At 37.8% G+C, this 19,300-nt stretch overlaps 1 protein-coding gene across 3 annotated transcripts in view; it reads left to right on the top strand.

The window, feature by feature from the left end:
* The window catches only part of TRAPPC9 (trafficking protein particle complex subunit 9), a 536,040-nt gene that overhangs the window by 188,352 nt on the left and 328,388 nt on the right, over nt 1-19,300 (top strand). For all 3 annotated transcript variants that reach the window (XM_054059308.1, XM_054059310.1, XM_054059309.1), the window contains 2 exons: nt 1,459-1,601; nt 15,252-15,362. In XM_054059308.1, the coding sequence (XP_053915283.1) occupies nt 1,459-1,601; nt 15,252-15,362 (254 nt within the window). The remainder of the gene's footprint in view (nt 1-1,458; nt 1,602-15,251; nt 15,363-19,300) is intronic.

Here is a 19,300-nt window from a genome sequence, read left to right on the forward strand (position 1 = left end):
AACAGGGTTCATAAAATGTTTCGTAAATCTTCAATTGAAAGGGAGAGTACTTTTAACTGTCTGAAGATTGATGATATCTGACATGTAATTTGTTTTGTGGATAAGTCTCTGGCTTGAAGTTTGTGGTTTTAATGTTTTGGGTTTCTGTTTTCTTTAATAAAGAATGAGCTAAAAGCTACTCATAGAGGAGATAAGCTTAGTTTCTAAATCTTTTTAAGAAAAGGTTTTCCGTCTAGACATAGGCTTCAGCATAATACGGTCATGTCCATGTTAGGGTATCGGTCTGACTCCACCTCCATCCTTGCTCTGAGACTTGGCAATAGCAGCTGCCTGTGGATGAGGAAAAGAGCTGAGAAAAAATCCAGTGAATTCTTGCATTGCTTCCAGCAAATTGTATTTCAGGAATGTAGTGAAAGGAGAGTTCTTTGGTTGAATCATAATACAGGGTTCAATATGCTGGAAAGCTTCTCACATTTAGGAACAGGACACAAAGTCCAAAATTTCATCACAGAAGTAAAGGCTTAGCACTGCTGAGGATAATAAGTGCGTAAGAGTAATGCTAGAGTGTCATCGTCATTTGTAATGTTTGATAACCAATCATGTTCTGTAAAATGAATGTCAAAGAAAGACTAGGTTCATACACTAGGTCTAGTCAACAGTGTTGTGTTAATCCTTGGAGTAAGACCCAAGGGCATGGCAGGAAGATGTGCCAGGGGAGAGTTAGGTTAGATATTAGGAAAAAGTTCTTCACTCAGAGGGTGGTGGAGCACTGGAACAGCTCCCCAGGGAAGCAGTCATGGCACCATGCCTGATAATATTCAAGAAGCATTTGGACAATGCCCAACACACGATGTGAACTTTGGGGTTGTCCTGTGCAGGCACAGTTAGACCTTATAATCCTTGTGGGTTGCTTCCAACTCAGGACATTCTATGATATGAATCTGTTAGTTAATGGAAGTAAGCTTACGTTTACAGTGACTTGTTGAGAATCCAGGTGCTTTTAGTTTTGACTTGTCTTTATCTGTCCACACTCAAAAACTTTAAAGGTTTTCCATTTGATTATGAAGGTAATGAAGTGGTGAATATTTTCCCAGAGTATGAAAGAGTGTATCATTTAATAAACCCTGAACTCTTCTAGTCAAAAGTAAGCACTTCATTTTTCAATGTTAAATGTGGTATGGAGAAGAATTAGGTAGAGGGAAGTCCAACTGACTTGGTTCCATACCTTTTCATTTTTGAAAGGACTGGGGAATAAAAAGCAATAATTTACCTAAGATGCAGTCATTTGTTAGATTGCCTTTTTTTCCTGAGAGAATAGAATGGATGGCTTAGGAAAACAAATTCTTGAGGTCATAGAAACTTTGTTGGTAAATCACCTGTGTGGTCTAATTTAACTGAACTTGTGAAATGCGCAGTAATGAAACCTAGCTAATAAATAATTGACTTTTATTTCTCTAGACACTGGAAGCCATCTTGAATTTTAAGTACTCTGGTGGACCAGGACATGTTGAAGGATATTACCGGAACCTTTCACTAGGCCTTCATGTAGAAGTAGAGCCGTCTGTTTTCTTTACACGTGTTAGTACCCTTCCAGCAACAAGGTAAGCCTTGCTTTGACTCATATGTGTTTAATTCATTGTCTCTGTTAACTTGGCTATAACTTAAAGACCACACTGGTAACCTTCAGTATCATCAGCAACTGGTAGATAAAATATTATGTGCACAAATTTTCAAAATTCCTCGTTTAGGAACTTAGATTCCTTAAATGGCAGACTGTAATTAAAGTTATCCATGTGCATTGGGCAGTTTCTGAGTTTCCAACAGCTTTCCATGATGGTTTATTTCACCATGGATGGGATATATCCTATTTGACATAAAATTTGACTTCTTTATAACTCGTTTTGCTGTTGTAGTATGTTGTGCATTGCATTGTTTAGTGTTTGACAGGATCTTACACAAAATGCATGTTATGATGGTTGTCTGTGGATGGGAGGAGCAAATTGTAATCTTTCTCTCGTTTATTATCGTAGAATATTATCATAGAAACTAATACTATCATAGAATCATTAAGACTGGAGAAGACCTCTAAGATCATCCAGTGTAACTGTCAGCCCAACACCACCGTGCCTACTAAACGATGTCACAAATTGCCACATCTACATGTTTTTTAAACACCTTCAAGGAAGGAGACTCTTCTTTGGTGCTTATTTTCTCTTATAAGCCACAAAGCAGTTTTACATATCATAGTGAGTTTTAAAACTCATGGCAACACGTGGTGGTGGTCAAATGCCATAATTGCTAAAATCTAATTGCCTAAAATTCATCAGCCAGTGAGTCCAATCGGTTTTAATAATTAATTTTTTTTTCTTTATTTGTTGATTAATACACGTTGCCTATTCGGTATGTTTTAAATAATTTTATATTGCTTTTCTTACTGCTTAAGCAAAGCAGCTTTTGCAAAATGAATTCTTGAAGTTAAAGATTTACCAATCCTTAATCAACATTTATTTATTAATATAAATTCACCTGTGCTAGTAGTTAAATACTCTACAATCTCTAAATATTTGGAATGTATCTGAACCCCGGCAGTTCCAGAGGTGGCCTTTGAAGAGCTGCCATTCCAAAGATGAATAGACGAGCTTGAATTTGCGGAGAAGAAAGAAAACTAAGAATGGACATTGTTTCAGTGTGGAAATACTTCTGATGTATAAATGTCAAGGAGGAGGAAATAACCTTTTAGATGAAGGGTGAAGTTAGTGCAAGAAAAAAATGATAGAAATTGGAATATGCTTTTATTAAAAATCCCCTTGTAATAATCAGCTACCAACTAACAAGTAGCAGAATCACACAGGGTCGTAGATTTGTTTAGGCTGAAAAAGATATTTAAGATCGTTGAGTCTAACCATTAACCTAACAGTTTTAAGTCCACCACTAAACCATATCCCTAAGCATGAGTGTTACCTGATATAAGGGCTGATTTAATATTCAGGATCAAAACAGGATTAATGAGAAGAAAGCCAATGTGTGTAGGAAGCACATTGTTTGGTATAACAATGTGCGCTCGCAGCCCAGAAGGCCAACGCTATCCTGGGCTGCATCAAAAGAAGTATGGCCAGCAGGTCGAGGGAGGTGATTTTGCTCCTCTGTTCTGCTCTTGTGAGACTTCATCTGGAGTATTGTGTCCAGTTCTGGAATCCTCAACATAAGACAGATGTGAAACTGTTGGAACGGGTCCAGAGGAGGGCTACAAAGATGATCAGAGGGCTGGAGCACCTCCCATATGAGGATAGGCTGAGAGGTCCCTTCCAACCAAATGACTCTATGATTCTATGATTTTAAATTCTGACATTATTTCAGTACAATTATGTAACACCACTACTGCTAATAGTTGCGAGTGAACTTAATTGATCCAAGAGACTCCTGTTGATCCTAGCACCTTTTTCATGACAGACTTCAGAAATAAAATCCAAAGACAGGTGAGAGGGAGTGCAAGTCTAGGAGATACTGGGAGCATATTTCATTTTCAAGGGAAAGAAATGAGTCACCACTATCATACCATCGCAAAAATGTCCAAGGATGGATGGACACAGTGACATAACTTGCAAAATATCAAGTGTCTCTTCTGTTCTGTGAACGAAAGAAGTAAAGCCTCGAGAAAAGTTTTGGGCTTGAAGTTGCAGAAACGTGAAAAAAAAAGGGACAAGCTGGAGAAAGTCTAAAGCAAGAAGAGGGATAAAATGTTATTTATGCTAAAGTGTACGTTTAAAGAAACTCTTGGTCTTGCTGAAGCCAAAGAGAAGGCTGACCAGGGATTTAAGTTTTTAATTACATGCATGGCACTGCAAGAAGACAGCTATCTGTTTTTCATAGCAGGTAATGCAGTAAATAATGACCTTAGCATATAGCAAGGTAATTTTAGGTTAGGCAAAGATAATAAAACACTAAAATAATTTTTTAAAAAACTGTTTAAAAATGAGACAAATGAGTTTTTTTTATGAGTAGGTTGTGTCCAGCTCTTATAAAAGAGACCTAAGCCCATAGGACTTTATTGATAAGCAAGTTTGTCAAGTGTTTGGCTGCTTGAAAGTGCAGTATAATAGGCATCATTTTATTCTTTTATGAACTGCTCTTGTAAGGTTAATCTAGTGCTACTTGCAAAGTCAGAACATAGTATGCGGAATAGCTGTTTGCAAAATTCCAGTGGTTTTGATGATCAGAGTTTCATACCTGTAATGACACATTCCTAGGCTTTTGCAAGGTTTTCAGGGTTTAATAAGTGATCTCTGTTTATCAGTCTGGAAGTACCGCAGCATCTGCTTTAAATAGTTTTCAAAAAGATTGATTATACAGGTAAAAATCCTCAGTTTGCATTTATTATTTGCATGCACAGTCCTCATCATTCAGTGTCAAAAATGTCACGTCTACTCTTGTCTATGTAGACTTTTAAATGGACAGCAGGACTGCTCTTTGGTTCACTGCAATTACTTTCCTGTAGTTGCAGAGCAGCTTGAAGCTGCTAACAGTCCGTAAAAACTTCCAATACAGCATGATACTTTTATTTGAAACTCTCTTGTTGGTAAGCTAGCTTTTTGTGCTGGGTTTCCTCAGCTGTATTTTGTGTTAGACAAGGTTACCCTGCCCCTGCTTTGTCAATCTGTTCTCAGGAGTTTGCTATATGAGGAAAGTATTTAATCCTGAAATCTTTAAAAATAGATTGAGGTGCTAATTCAAAGGCAGAGTTTCTGCATAGTTCAGCTATGTGTGGTTTCAGAAGACTTGTAGCAGCAGGCGCTATGAATAGTGGCACCAATTCAGCGAAAGGCTTCGGCTCATCTTGTATGCATTTACTTCATTCTTTGACTGTTCATCATACTGATCAGCTTTTAAGTCAGTGGAAACTTTATTTTAAGTGATTTACTGATTGGAGGTGTAGTTAAAGGTGTGACTGCTTTTAATTAGGGTGCCAAAAAGTTTTACTGAGTTGGGGGAAAATACTGCAATATTTAAACCTCTTTCTGAAATGTTTTATTGCAAGACCTATCAAAAGACCATTTGCACCTGGTTTTTTTGTTACTTTAGGTATATACTGTCTGCTGAGTCATGAATGCATTTTGATTTTAATGCCGATTATCCCTTGCTGTTTGTTCCAAGCTATTAGCTTTAGTGATCAGTAACACCATTTCTTTACTCTTCTGTTTCCCTGTGTTGATTCTCCATCAGAAGTCGTCATGTCTCATTCGAGATTATGTCTTAGAATGAAAAATAGCAGAAATATGTCATCTTGCTACCTGCTAAGGATAAATATTTACCACTAAGTGAAACAGTTTGTTTTTTTTGACTGTTGATCATTTTTGCCAATGTCTGAGACTCAATGACAGCAAACCATAAGTCAAATTTTGTACTTCTACTTGCTCTCTTAAAATCTTGAATCAAATCTTCTTTTGATTTACAGTTGAGATTTTGTTGCTTAAATTCCATCTGAGGCGCTGAGCTATTTTTGTTCAGTCATTATGAGAAACTATATTTTATAATTTACCTTTACAACTGTCATTTCAGACTGAAAGTTATCATTGCTTTCATTTTCTGGATTCATTTTTTCCTCTTCTTTTATTTTTGTTGGCTTCATTTTACATTTTTCTTCAATAAAAGTAAGAAACAATAGCTTACTGACTGCTGGGCTAAAAAGTCAAAGCAAAATAAAAAACTTTGAGCATTGATTCTTCCCTTAGGCCTTTACTGAAAAAAAAACTCTCAGGAAAAATGTTAATGAAATCACTTTCCCCTCCCAGTTCTAAACATAAATATTATGGCTTATGAAAAAGTCTTCCAAACTTTATTGGTATTTCTTTTATTTAGCTTCTTGAGCAGATATGCATGGGGAATATCACTGAAACAGATGGGGATTTTTGTTTGTGTTTGTTTTTCTAAATATCCAGCCAAAATTATATCTTCCACTCATGCACAAGTTTCTGCTTTGTAGGGAGAACTTTCATTAACTGTATCTTCTGTTTGTCTCAAGGTGTGTTTAGTCCTGGTGAGGTCCACTTAACCTTTATCTGTGCTGGCTTGTAGAGGCATAGTGGTTACTGTGATGTGGCCCTTAGCACGTTGCAGTGGCTCATCTGTTGACGAATTCTGATTCAGATAGCAGCTTTCCTGTCAGAAGAGATGATGTTCTATCAATAAACGGATGTAATCTGCTCCAACAATTTTCACTGGGTTTATTAGCTGATGCTCATTCAGCTGCCTGCATCCAAAAAGACTGGCAGAAGAGCCTTGTGCTGGGAAATAGTTTGCCTCTGATCATGTTACCTGTAGTCCTTGATTCTGCTTGTTTGTGATTGCCTGGAGATGGTTGTCCCATGATGGACAATCAAGAACGTAGCCCAGATGTAGGATATAAAAGAGGATGAGTTAATGTTAAAAGTTTTCCCAGTCTGACCCACTGCTCACTACCCTGCAGATTGCTGAAGTTTTAAAGGACTTCAGGGATCTACTTGCTTGACTGTTTATTTGGAATCATAAAATCATTGAATGGCCATGGACAAGGACACCTTCCACTGGGACATACAGGGGAAAGAATAAACTGCATGTTTCTTTAATATGTTTAGATAAACATTTTTGTTAGGCAATAGAAAGTTTTGTGGCATTTTTGGAAATATTGCTTGGGTTTTTTTTGTAGCTGTGTTTTTAAAGTAAGTGTTCACATTTGTTACATTCAGATTAAGAATCAGCTACCTGCTGACAGGCAGCTGTTTCTAGTCTCCTGTTTCTCAATATTTCAGTGTTCCGGTGTCATAGAGCTTTGAAGGGTGAAAAAAGACTCTTCTGGTTGACTGCTTGAAAAGCGATTAGTTTAGTTGGAGGAAGGCTAAGGTATGGCCTGTTTAAAAAGAATATATGTTTCTACATGGAGAAAATAATTAGTGTCAAATTCACTGTTTCATTAATGAAAAATACTAAAAATGGAAACCAGATAAATACAACAACAAACAAAGCTCTCATTTTGATCAATTAGGCTTAATGACCATTGGAAAAATCTGTGAAGGAATCGATTTAATAACCAGTTTTTAATATTCTCAGGACTGGATGTCTTTCTAGAATACATTCTTTATCTCCACACAGGTCACTGAACTCAATATAGATTGTAACGAGTGAGAACCCATAACATGTGGGAGGTTACATCCAATAGTTAAATCATCTTGCTAACCTTAAACTGTTAGCGATATAATGTTGCAGTAGGTTCATGGAAGAGCAGCGAAAAGTGGTTTACAGCTTGAGAGAATTGATTTTTGAGATCAAAATGTTAAATGTGTACGGTTTGGCACATGAAGACGTGAGAACATAAATCTGAAAACATTTATAGATGTGCTGGGAATATTTAGCATAATTGAAAGGGTTTACAACTGGCAGAAGTCAGAAGAGGACAGTTCTTGGAACATAGGAAAAGATTTTGTTACAGTAAGAAGGATAATCTGACTAATCATCTCAAGTTAGTTTTGAAAACTTCATTTTTAGAGAATTCAATAAAGATTAAATTAAATTAAAGAAACCTTGTTGAATATCCAGTAGCATCAACAAAGATGGTCTGGCTCGTTGTTTTGCTAAGTTGCTTTCTGTGTTTGTCAGTGGATTTTGGAGAACAGGGTTGTCATTGGGCACCATTGCCATTGCTTCTCTTCACTTTCTGATGTCTCCTTCGGACTAAGGATGTTGTGTGTGCCTGTTTAAAGAAAGCAGAAAAGAGGCAAACAAAAGCATGGATTTGAAAACATTCCATGATTTCAGTTGATGAGGAAACTGAGCTGAGTCAGGATGTAGATAACCTGCCAATCCCCTGTAATGTTTCTTGTTTAAACTGACTTTAAAACTAAGCTAGACACAGAGCTGCAATAAAGTTATTCACTGAAGTGAGCAGTCATTAGAACACGGCAGCTGCATCTGGTTTTTAATAGTGTTAAATGTTATTGAAGAATATCCTCTGCTGTCATTTCAGAGTAGATTGGAAAAGTAATCGCAATACCCATGAAAGAAATTTCTAGATTACAGCATAATTGTGTCTCGCCTTATGTTCCCACAGCCTCAATTTTGTGACTGTTTTTGGGATCATAACTGTCATTGTAAGATTTTTCAAATGCAACAGGATTCATCATGTCACTAACTTTTGTTTGTGCTACAACCTGAATTCTGCAATAGAGGATAACAGAGATTAATTTATACAATAAATCTTTAAGACACAGTTTTCAGGAAAAGATTAAGAATTCTTAATTTTTATTGTTTGAAATGAGTATTGACTTAATTTTGCATGTTGTTTTGGGACCTTCAGATTATAAATCACCCAACTGAAAATAGCTTTGTTTGTAAATTGAGTTTTTGCACATACAGCCTTCGAATGTGTAGATTTTTGTGTTACTTCTAAAAGAAAATCTTAAACAATAAGTTTATGGCAGATTTTTCTATAGGAGACCTCATGGACAAATAAGGAAAATCATTGAAATGGAAAATATTTGCACGTTGTGATTTTTAGTATTCTTCCACTTAGGCTCTGAAACTGTTTGTTTGACCCAGGTTTATTTCCTCTCCATTAGCAGATGAGATGAGAGATGGAAAGAAGAGCAAAATCCTTTCAAGAACTTTTGTTCTTTATCCTAATGTCTGTATACAGTCCAGCACAGCTTTAATTCACCTTCATTTAGTTTGGACTTTTAACGTAATGCAATAATTTGTATATCATTCCATTCAGAAAAGACAGAGGTTGTGTTTGTGGTGTCTGCTGTTTTGTTTTTGGTTTTTTTTTTACCTCTAGATAATTTTATGTTTTATTTCCCAGGGAAATGAAATTTATGTGATGCCTTTAACTGTTTCCCCTTCTCCTCCAGATAAATTTTGACTAACTTCAGCCAGCTGTATAGCAAAAAGTTAAACATAGTCCTGCAGATTGGTAACTGGACAGAAAAGAGAGATCCTAATTTATGTCCCAGTGAGGAAAGGCAGAAGCCTGAGCTCAGCAGTTATAAAACTTGCATTGTTCCCTGCGCCAGTTGGCTTGGATGAGCTCAGGGCCAATCAAAACCATTGTGCTGCCTGCTGTTCTTGATAGATGACTGAAGGAGCTGTAGGTGATTTGAGGGGTATATGATGAGGAGACAGGAATATGGGTAAATGGAAGCTGAGCTTTTGTGGTGCTACAATAGTGTAGTTCTATCCTGCATCTTCCAGAGTACAGAGATTTAAATTAGATATTAGGAAGAAATTTTTTCCTGTAAGAGTGATGAGGCACAGGCACTGGTTGCCCAGAGAAGTCATGGATACCTCATCCCTGAAGATGTTCAATGCCAGGTTGGCTGAGGCTTTGCGCAACTTGATCCAGTGGGAGGTGTCCCTGCCCATGGCATGGATGATCTTTAAGGTTCCTTCCAACCCAAACCATTCTATGATTCTGTGATAGTCCATGAAGAGTGGGTTATTTGGGTTTTGCAGAAATGGGAAACTGTACTAATTAATGTTATATCCTCAAATACTTATTCTTAAAGTATATGGAATAAAACTAGATAACCGTTTAATTTTGTGTGTTAAGTGTGATGATATGATGTTATCTCAATAGATGTTCTGGAGGAAAAAAAAAACAAACCAAAACCCCACAAAACCAAAACAGCCAAACACAAACTGACTTCTTTCTAGATGTTTTTGACCAAACTTTAGAAAGGAACAGAAAAATGACCCGAAATGTCTAAAAAGACTGGGAAGCTACTGATAATCCTGTAAGTTGTGTGAAATCTTGGAAAGATCTTTTTCTCTGACTTCTTCAGAGTTGAGTGTTAACTAACATCTGCTTTGCCCAAGGAAGTAGTGGAGGCCCCATCCCTGGAAGCACTGAAGGTCAGATTGGATGGAGCTCTGAGTAACCTGTTATACTGAAAGACATACTCGCACCTGCAGGGGCGTTGGACTGGATGGCCCATAAAGGTCCTTTCCAACTGAAAACATTCAGTGATTCTGTGATTCAGTGGTTAACTGAACTTGACTTAAAGTAGGGGATTATCCCTTGCTATTTGTTCCATGCTATTAGCTTTAGTGATCACTAACACCATTTCTTTACTCTGTACTTCCCTCCCCAATTGACTAAACATTCAGTGTGAACTGTTGCATGGTGGGTAGGTAGTTTGGAAAAGTGAAAAGGAATTGGATGAGTGTGGGATAATCTTTCCCAGTTCCAGGAAACAGTGTCTTAGGAGTGATATTTCTCAGCCAAAAATGTCAGTAGGCCATTATGGTATATAATTTGATCAGCTTTAGATCCATTTATTATTTTGAGTGTTTTATGTTTTTTTTATAAGCTTACAGACTTTTTAAGAATAAAATTAATTTACCTAATGTGGAGGCCAGGGTTAATGGTCTCAGATTTACTCAATTGCATTAAAATCCTTAAAAGAATATGATGTTTCAAATTCTCTGGTAAAGAGCATAGTTTAAGCAACAGATTGCTGGCTGGACTTATATATAATAGTTCAGCAAATTCATAATGGAGTTTCTTTATCACACTGACATGAATACGATTTGCTTCTCAGATCTCATTTACTGACACTTTGGGATAAGTTTCTATAATTCCTTTCTCACAAAGGATGGCCTGCTCTAAGTTCACCTGTAGTGAAATTTGATAGAAGTAGTTAATTTGTCTTTCTGGGTAATTCTTTGTTTTCCTGGAACTTTCACTTCCACCCAGATCATAACTCAGCATCATCAGTTCTACGTAGTCCTGTTAGAAAAACCCAATTATTTTCAGACCTTTAGCAAATTGCTCTTTAACAGCTTGAGAGTTTCTTTTTTCCTTTTAAACTTTATTATTTATTTATTTACACACTTCTAATTTTGCAGAGTTTATGACTTGTCTTGGTTTCTGTACTTGGATACAGCTTCCAGGATTTGAAGCTTACTGTTTTCATTCAAATACTTTTGTACCCTTTTACTCTGTTTGTTATTCACTGCCATAATAACCCCTTTGATACTCTACTATATTTGCTCTGAACGTCTAATTTGATCTTTTTATACAATTGTAGTATTTCTTTCAATCTTTTTATACCCGTTTCATATCCTGTGTTTCCGAAGGTCCAAATTCTGTAACTTTGGTCAGGGAGTGCAGTGATAGGACGAGGGGTAGCAGTTTTAATCTATCCCTTGTCGGAGAATTTTTTTAATGTGAGAGTGGTGAGACACTGGCACAGGTTGCCCAGAGAAGTTGTGAATGCCCCATCCCTGGAGGTATTCAAGGCCAGGTTGGATGGGGCTTTGAGCAACATGATCCAGTGGGAGGTGTCCCTGCCCATGGTAGGAAGGTTGGAACTGGATGATCTTTAAGGTCCCTTCATCCCAAACACTTCTTTGATTCTATAATTCTATTTTTTTTACTTAAAAATTTCCCTGGAGAATTAACTTAAAAATTATGAGGAAAAAAACATTTCCCCTACGTGTCTGTTGTGTGTAGTGTTTGAAAAGAATTAAATAAATGCATGGTGACAAATAATTTTCACTGTGCAGTCCAAGAGTTCATATTCTGCAATTTTTGGTATGGTGTTTAGTCCTGAAGGGCTGCTGCCTGTATGTGTCCTGTATATTTATGGCATGAATTGTTTTATTTACAAAATGTGGTTTTGCTGCCAAAAGATATTGCACAATGTGTGAATGTTATTTCAGAGAATTGTTTGGCTTTGCTATAGGATGAAGAAGAAATTCCTCCCATGTTGAATGTTGTAAACATAATTTACATTGGAAGTCTTTCCTGCTGTTCATAGCTTCTTACCTACTGGAGAGGCAGAAGCTGGGTCTTTAGAGGTCTTGTCCCACTCTCCTAATGATGAGATAGAAGCCAGGCTTTATTTCCCTGATCTATTTCATTCCTTGCTGGAACAGGATAGCTACCGACTTGCATACTGCTCTTGCAGTTATTTCTTTCTTGTAAGCAGTTAAGGAAGAGAGTTTCTAATAAGAGCTACGGATCCTTAGTTGTTCTGAATTCTTGAGTTTTGACATGTTTGCTTCAGGCGCTCAGCTACCTTCATGCATTCTTCTCTATATTCAGAATTCATTGGGGTTTTACCCAAAGAGTGTGAAAACTCTTAAAATATATATTAAAAAAGCCTCCACCCCCACTTTTGCTTTTTACTTTTGCTAAGAGACACTCTACTGTCCCAAAGCAGTGCTTCCTTGTCATGTAGAGCATGATTGCATGTGACATTGCTATCGCTTTTGTGACTGGAACATTAACCTCCTGTGCTTGTCCTTTCAGTGTTCGTGTCTCAAGGTTTTGCAGGGTTGCAACACAGTTCGTTCTGTATATGCTCTGAAAACGATGTCTTATTTTTTGGAGGAGAGTTGTGTTATGAACCAGACAACCAGTTTCCAAAGTAGAAGAACAGTTCTTAAATTCTTGTGCCTCTCAAGTTTAATTGCCTTTGGAACGGCTTTGAGTTTCATTGCAAATTATTATGCAATAGGATAAATATATTCGGTTGCCTGGAACACACGACTGCGTCTTACTTAGTTTGAATATGCATATTATTTGAAGGATGGCTCAGATGACTTTAACCTTACCAACATCTCTTCCCCTTTGATATAGCTTCTGATTTCATATTTACTCTCTCTCCAGTTAATGCTGCCAATGGGTTCTGCTTCTGACATCAAATACAAGTTACCTTTTCCCTTCTTATTGATTCTGATAGCAATTATGTGGGATGAGATGATCCATAATCTTTGCTGGATGGATATACTACTTTTTTATTATATGTGCATTTTGTTATATGTGCATTTAAATTTCCAAGTCATTGATAGCTGAAGCTGGATTGTAGTGATGCTTAAGGCCGAGATATTTCGCTGTTCATAAGTGGCTTCTTAGGAAGTCTTGAATTTCACAATACACTGAAGAAGCATGATTGCAGCGGTATGATTTTATTTGGCATTTTGATATCTGCTTCTGAGATTTTTCCATGTGTATTAGATTAGCAAATGTGACAGCCATTTACAAGAAGGGCTGAAAGGAGGATCCGGGGAACTACAGGCCTGTCAGCTTGGCCTTAGTTCCGAGGAAGGTTATGGAGCAGATCATCTTGAGTGTCATCACGCAGCGCGTACAGGATAACCACGGGATGAGGCCCAGAAAGCATGGGTCCTGCTTGGCCAACCTGATCTCCTTCTATGACATGGTGACCCACTTAGTGGATGAGGGAAAGGCTGTGGATGTTGCCTACGTAGGCTTTACTAAAGCCTTTGACACCATTTCCCACAATGTTCTCGTGAAGAAACTCGCTGTTCATGGCTTGGACAGACGTACTCTTCACAGGGTAAAAAAATAGTTGAATGGCTGGACACAGAGGACTGTAGTGAATGGAGTTAAATCCAGCTTGTGGCTGGTCACAAGTGGTGTTCCCCAGGTCTCGGTATTGGGTCCAATGTTAATATCTTTATCAATGATCTGGATGTGGGGGATCAAGTGCACCCTCAGGAAGTTTGCAGACGACACCAAGTTGGGCAGGAGTATTGATCTGCTCAAGGGCAGCAAGATTCTACAGAGGGACCTGGTTAGGCTGAATTGATGGGTTGAGGCCAACTGTATGTGGTTCAACAATGTTCAGTGCTGCACTTGGGCCACAACAACCCCATGCAACAATACAGCTTTGGGAAGAGTGTCTGGAAAGCTGCACAGTGTTAAAAGACTTAGAGGTGTTGGTTGACAGTGTCTGAATATGAGCTGGCAGTGTGCCTGAGTGACCAAGAAGTCCAAAAGTTTCCTGGCTTGTATCGGAAACAGCATGGCCAGCAGGAGTAGGGAAGTGATTGTCCCCCTGTACTCATCGCTGGTGAGGCCACACCTCGAATCCTGTGTTCAGTTTTGGACACTCACTATAACAAAGATATTGGGGTGCTGGAACGTGTCCAGAGAAGGGCAGTGAAGCTGGTGAAGGGCCTGGAGAACAAGGCAGCTGAGGGAACTGAGGTTGTTTAGTCTGGAGAAGAGGAGGCTAAAGGGAGATCTTATTGCTCTCTACAACTCCCTGAAAGGAGGTTGTAGTGAGATGGCTGTTGGTCTCTTCTCCCAAGCGACAAGTGATAGGATGAACAGAAATGACCTCAAGGTGTGTCACAGAAGGTTTAGACTGGATATTGGGAAGAACTTCTTCACTGAAAGGGTTATCAAGCACTGAAACCGTCTGCCCAAGGCAGTGTTGGAGTCACCCTTGCTGGAGATATTTAACAGATGTTTAGAGGTGGTGGCACTTAGGGTTGTGGTTTAGTGGAGCACCTGCCAGTGTTAGATTTACATAATGATCTTAAGGATCTTTGCCGACCTAAACAATTTTGTAGCATTATAATCATGCAGTGCTGCCATTTGTGCTTAGTTTCATGTGGGACAAAATTTATACATAAGAATAAAAATTTACAATAAAGTTTCTTCTCTGTAGCTTTGTCAGTATTATTTCCTAAGGTTACCAGAAATGTGGTTGGTTTATTTATACTGAATGCTTCTAGGGGAATTTGAATGACAGTAGCTGACAAATATAAGTGTTTTCTGTGGGAGGTGCCTGTGTTTACCTTTCTTGTGGAAGGGACAGAGATGTCTGGTTTAGAGGAGTTGGTATTATGGAGAAGTACTTTAATCACCAGCTTGCACTGGTCTGTAGACAAACCAGGTATCCTAGTAAATGGAATTGCTTCCTGACATGGGGCAAGGATTTAACTTTGCTTGCATATTTATAGAATCATAGAATGGTTTGGGTTGGAAGGGACCTTAAAGATCATCAATTCCAATTCCCCTGCCATGGGAGTTTGCTAATTGTTCCTTAAAAAGAGCATATCAAGATAATTAGAAATAATAAAACTGTTTCATGTGAATGGTCAAAGCACTGTGAAAACATTTGTGGCTTTTTCCACAGAAGTGAATCTGAAAGCTGCAGGTGATCAAATGTGATGGGGCTTAATATTGTGCAGGTTGTAATTGTCATGGAGCTTCTCTTTAGGATATCACACTTCTGTCTGGTTTTAGTAAAACAAATAATTGTAGTTATTAAAAAAAGAAGTTATTTTTAGTATAATAGTAAGATACTCTTATAATTGGAGGAGGCTATAAAACATATGCATGTGAATGTATGTCTGTTTATGCATATATATTTATATATAAATAATAATTATGATATAAATATATAATAGTTCTTTGATATTTATTGAAATTGTGCTATTTTTTTTTCCTCCCATCTAAACAGTACCCGGCAATGCCATCTGCTTCTTGATGTCTTCAATTCTACAGAACATGAGTTGACAATCAGTGCTAGGAATAATGAAGATTTAATTCTGCATGCGGGGGAATGTCAGCGGTAAGTGCTTGCAGTATCACAAAGGCCTTTGTTTTCACCCTATTATTTATATGTTCGCAGTTGATAATATTTGCAGCTTGGTTTTCCTTTTAAACTTTGTACCCATATCAAAGAATATATGAGTTTTACTTTCTTTAAGGCGTGTCACTGAGTTCTAGCAATATCTCAAGTGAATTTGTTTTGACTATGAATCTAGTAGCGCTGAAAATATCAAAGTACAGAATAGTTGGGTTTGTGGTGTACAGCTCTTTTAACTGGCTTTTGTGGAATGATTTAGTATAATTTTCATGTTCTTCGAGCGTAATTCTGTTGTTGAAACCTGATCTCCTTTCCCAGTTTTAAATAGTCTTTTCCTTATGTGGTTCTCCAGCCATTTCATCATTTTTTGTAGAAAGAAAGCTGCAGGAAAGAAAAATAGGACTGATGAAAAAGCAATCACAGTGTCTGAACTTGTTTATCACAGTGATGTGGCCTTCAACAAGTTGTTCTGAAATAGAAGAATACAGCAGACAGCTCTTGGAGGGGGATTTTATTATATATGTTACCAAAAAACTGTTGCCACTAGCAGTGATTTTAATTTACTGGAAAACTTAGGTATGGTAATTATTGTGTTTCTTACTTGATTATCAAACCATTAAAATTAAATTTCGCGACAACCCTCATTTATGCGTAAATCACTTCATAATTTATGGTAATAAATGTTATCTCATTATGTGCCCCAGGATATCTCATTTCATACAACATACCCTGCATTGCTTTTACATTTCTATTCTGTGCACAGTGTGTCTGACATTCGGGAATTGCAAACATCATCGTCAGTGGAAGAATTATCATGCTGATGGTCTGAGTAGATAGATCCTCTCATCTGTCCTTGTGGTACAATACAACTGAGTTGTTAAAGTCTTCCATGTATATGAGACTCCACACATGGTGGCTGTGAATGTAACACTTTTAGACATTGGAGTTTTCAGATTGCTTTGGCCTTGGGGTGAGGATCATAGGGATTAAAGCTTGGGCCTGCTCAGGAATAGGCCTGGAGTGAGGAGTTAAGAAATGAAGATCAAAGAGGACCTGGAAAAGAACAGGCTTGAAAAAGGTCAAATGCTGTCAGTCATAGAGGAGCTGTGGAGGATCTCTTATGTGTTCAGGCATCTTTCACACCAGAGAGGATATCTTCTCTGCTAGATACTGGAATGGAATGTAAAATTTGTTGAGAGCTGTATTTCCTTGAGAATTGTAAGTAGCCCTGAAGCTTCTGGACAAGTCTGTCACTGGTACAGGCCATCATGAATAAAGAAGTTATTTTATTGGTAATTCAAATAGCAGACAGGTACTCGTGGACCATTAGTGTGCTGATGTGAAATAACCAGGTGGAATTGTGGCCTTTACTTTTATTTTGCTTTAATTGTGAGTTACAGGACAAAAAATACGCAAAGGAAATACTACAATAGCAAAGTCAACACTCAGAAGTTAAGAAGTACCAAGATTTTGCTGCATTCCTGCCTTTTAGCAGCTTTCATGGAATCATGGAATGGTTTGTGTTGGAAGGAACCTTGAAGATCATCCATTTCCAACTCCCCTGCTATGGCAGGAACCCTTTCCGCTGGATCAGGTTGCTCGAAGCCCCATCCAACCCAGTCTTGAACAACTCCAGGGATGGGGCATACAGGACTTCTTTGGGCAGCCTGTTCCAGTGCCTCACCACCCTCACAGGAAAAAATTTCTTCCTAATATCTCATCTAAATCTGCCCTCTTCTAGCTTGAAACTGTTCCCCCTCATCCTATCCCTGTACTTGCAGATAAGGAGCTTCTCCCCAGCTTTCCTGTAGGCCAGGTTATAGGGTTAAATGAGTGAGTTTACCTACACATATTATTGCAAATGTGTGATTTAGATCACCTAAAGAACCACATCAAAGGTATTGGCCAAAGTGGCTTTGATATGATGTAAAAGTGTGACTTCACAAGGTTCGATGGCAAGATTCACTCTGTTACAGTACGGCATGTTCATTTGAACAGTGATTCCAAACTATCAAGGCACAAAATCAAAGTTACCAAGGCAGAAAATCAAAGTTAGGAAGGCACAAAATTAAAAATCAAAGTTACCATATTAGAAGGTTATGCATGGTATCACTCACTTGCCAAAGATCTGCCACTGGTAAAAGGTCTCTCTGCTTCAAGGAATAAGCTTGAGAGGCATTCCAACTCAATGAGAGATTACCTCCATGTGGCCAGTCTGGTTAGCTGGGAGACCTCAAAGAAGGTTCGCTTAAGATGCCATATTTATGGAATGAAGTGGTTGCCTTGTATTCAAATTACATGTGATGGGAAAGGTGTGCACGTGACTCCTCATACCCACAACTTGCTTTGTTCCTTGATGAGTGTTCAAAAAGCCACCCTCTGTTAATTGTGTGATCGGTGTTACAAGCTCGTGTGCATCGATGCTCACTGTGTCTTTGCCCTGTTGTGGGTTTTCAGAGAGCAGATTTAGACTAGAGGAGTTCTCAGCCCATTTAGGGCTTAGGCTTTACCTCCTTTGAGGCTGCACCAAACTTCTACTGGTTTGATTCAGAGGTTGAGTGCATCTGCTGCACAGATCCACTGGAGTAAGTGTTGGTATTTTTATTTTTTTTAAAGTCAGTAGCAGTATCAGTATTTTTCTCAGCTTTGATAAGTGAACTGTTGTGTGTTTTCACCTATTTTTAGACACTTATTTTGTTAAATTCTAATGAGTCAAGAATAACTAAAGAAACAAATTATTCTTTTCATTTTTATACCTCTCAGTTTCTTTCATCCTTGTAAAGGAAAGCATTTTTCAAAAGCCCTTTGTGTGCCTACTATTAATGAGGGCCATTGACTACTGCTTAATTATTTGTTTTAAATACATTGATTAATTGAGCTGTGAAGCCTGTGATGTGGTGTGCTGCGATTTCAGCAGTGTTTGTTAACAATGCACATACAGACTGAAAATGTTTTGAAAGAAGTCCTCTTCCAGAGGGTGTGAGAATTAAAAACTTTGCCCCTTTTTAAACCATGAGTTCCCATAATAAATTTATTGCCTGTGTGTTAGTAAATCACGATTGTTATTTCTCATAGCTGCCAAGGCAGTGTTTAATTTGTATGTTTGTTTATGACAGGGATGTTGTCTGTATGGGAGATTAATGATTTTTTCCTTACATTGCTGTTACAGTTTATGTTTTAAAGACAAAGCTGCTATGACTAAGGCTTTGCATGCTGTCATCAGGAGAAAATAAAATTTCACAGCAATTTCCTTGGGTCTTCATATTAAATCCGTGGCAAGCTGGAAGTTTCTGAGATAACTTCAGGTCAGATTAAAAAATATCAAAGGTTCTATTAACTGAAACATGAAAATCACCTACTGTTTTCAGGGTAATGGTTTTTATTTTTTCTTTTATTTGACATTTGCTATATACACATTTTTTTTTAAGGCTTGCCTTTTTTAATATGCAAATAAATCTTTAAAAATACTACAGTATTTTGAGTGAATAACTATTCATTTAAAAAGATAGATTGGAGAGGAAATGTGTGTTTGGGTAGTGAAGGGGGACATATCTAGCACTCGTCAGATCCATGATATAATCGAGTCCTAGTGTTCATATTTATTTCAAAGCACTTTGCAAATATTGGAGAAGTTACAAGAAGAATCTGCAAAAATTTTAGGCTAGCAAAATAATAAACAGAATAATAAAAAAAAAATAAAGAGCAATATAAGGAATGATAAAGAGAAATTTCAGTTTTGGGCTGCTTTATAGTTAGAGCACTCGAGGAATTCCATTGCTGAAAGGGGCGTGCTTCCCATGAAAAGATAGTCCAGGTGCTCTTTTGACGTCCCTTCCAAGCCTGGCTTTTCTATGATTCTGAATTCTGAAGCAATGGGTGGTCATAAGGTGGTTGCAAGTCCTCAGTGCGAATGTACTAAA

The sequence above is a fragment of the Cuculus canorus genome, chromosome 2 (assembly GCF_017976375.1).
Source record: "Cuculus canorus isolate bCucCan1 chromosome 2, bCucCan1.pri, whole genome shotgun sequence".
NCBI classification, from domain to species: Eukaryota; Metazoa; Chordata; class Aves; order Cuculiformes; family Cuculidae; genus Cuculus; species Cuculus canorus.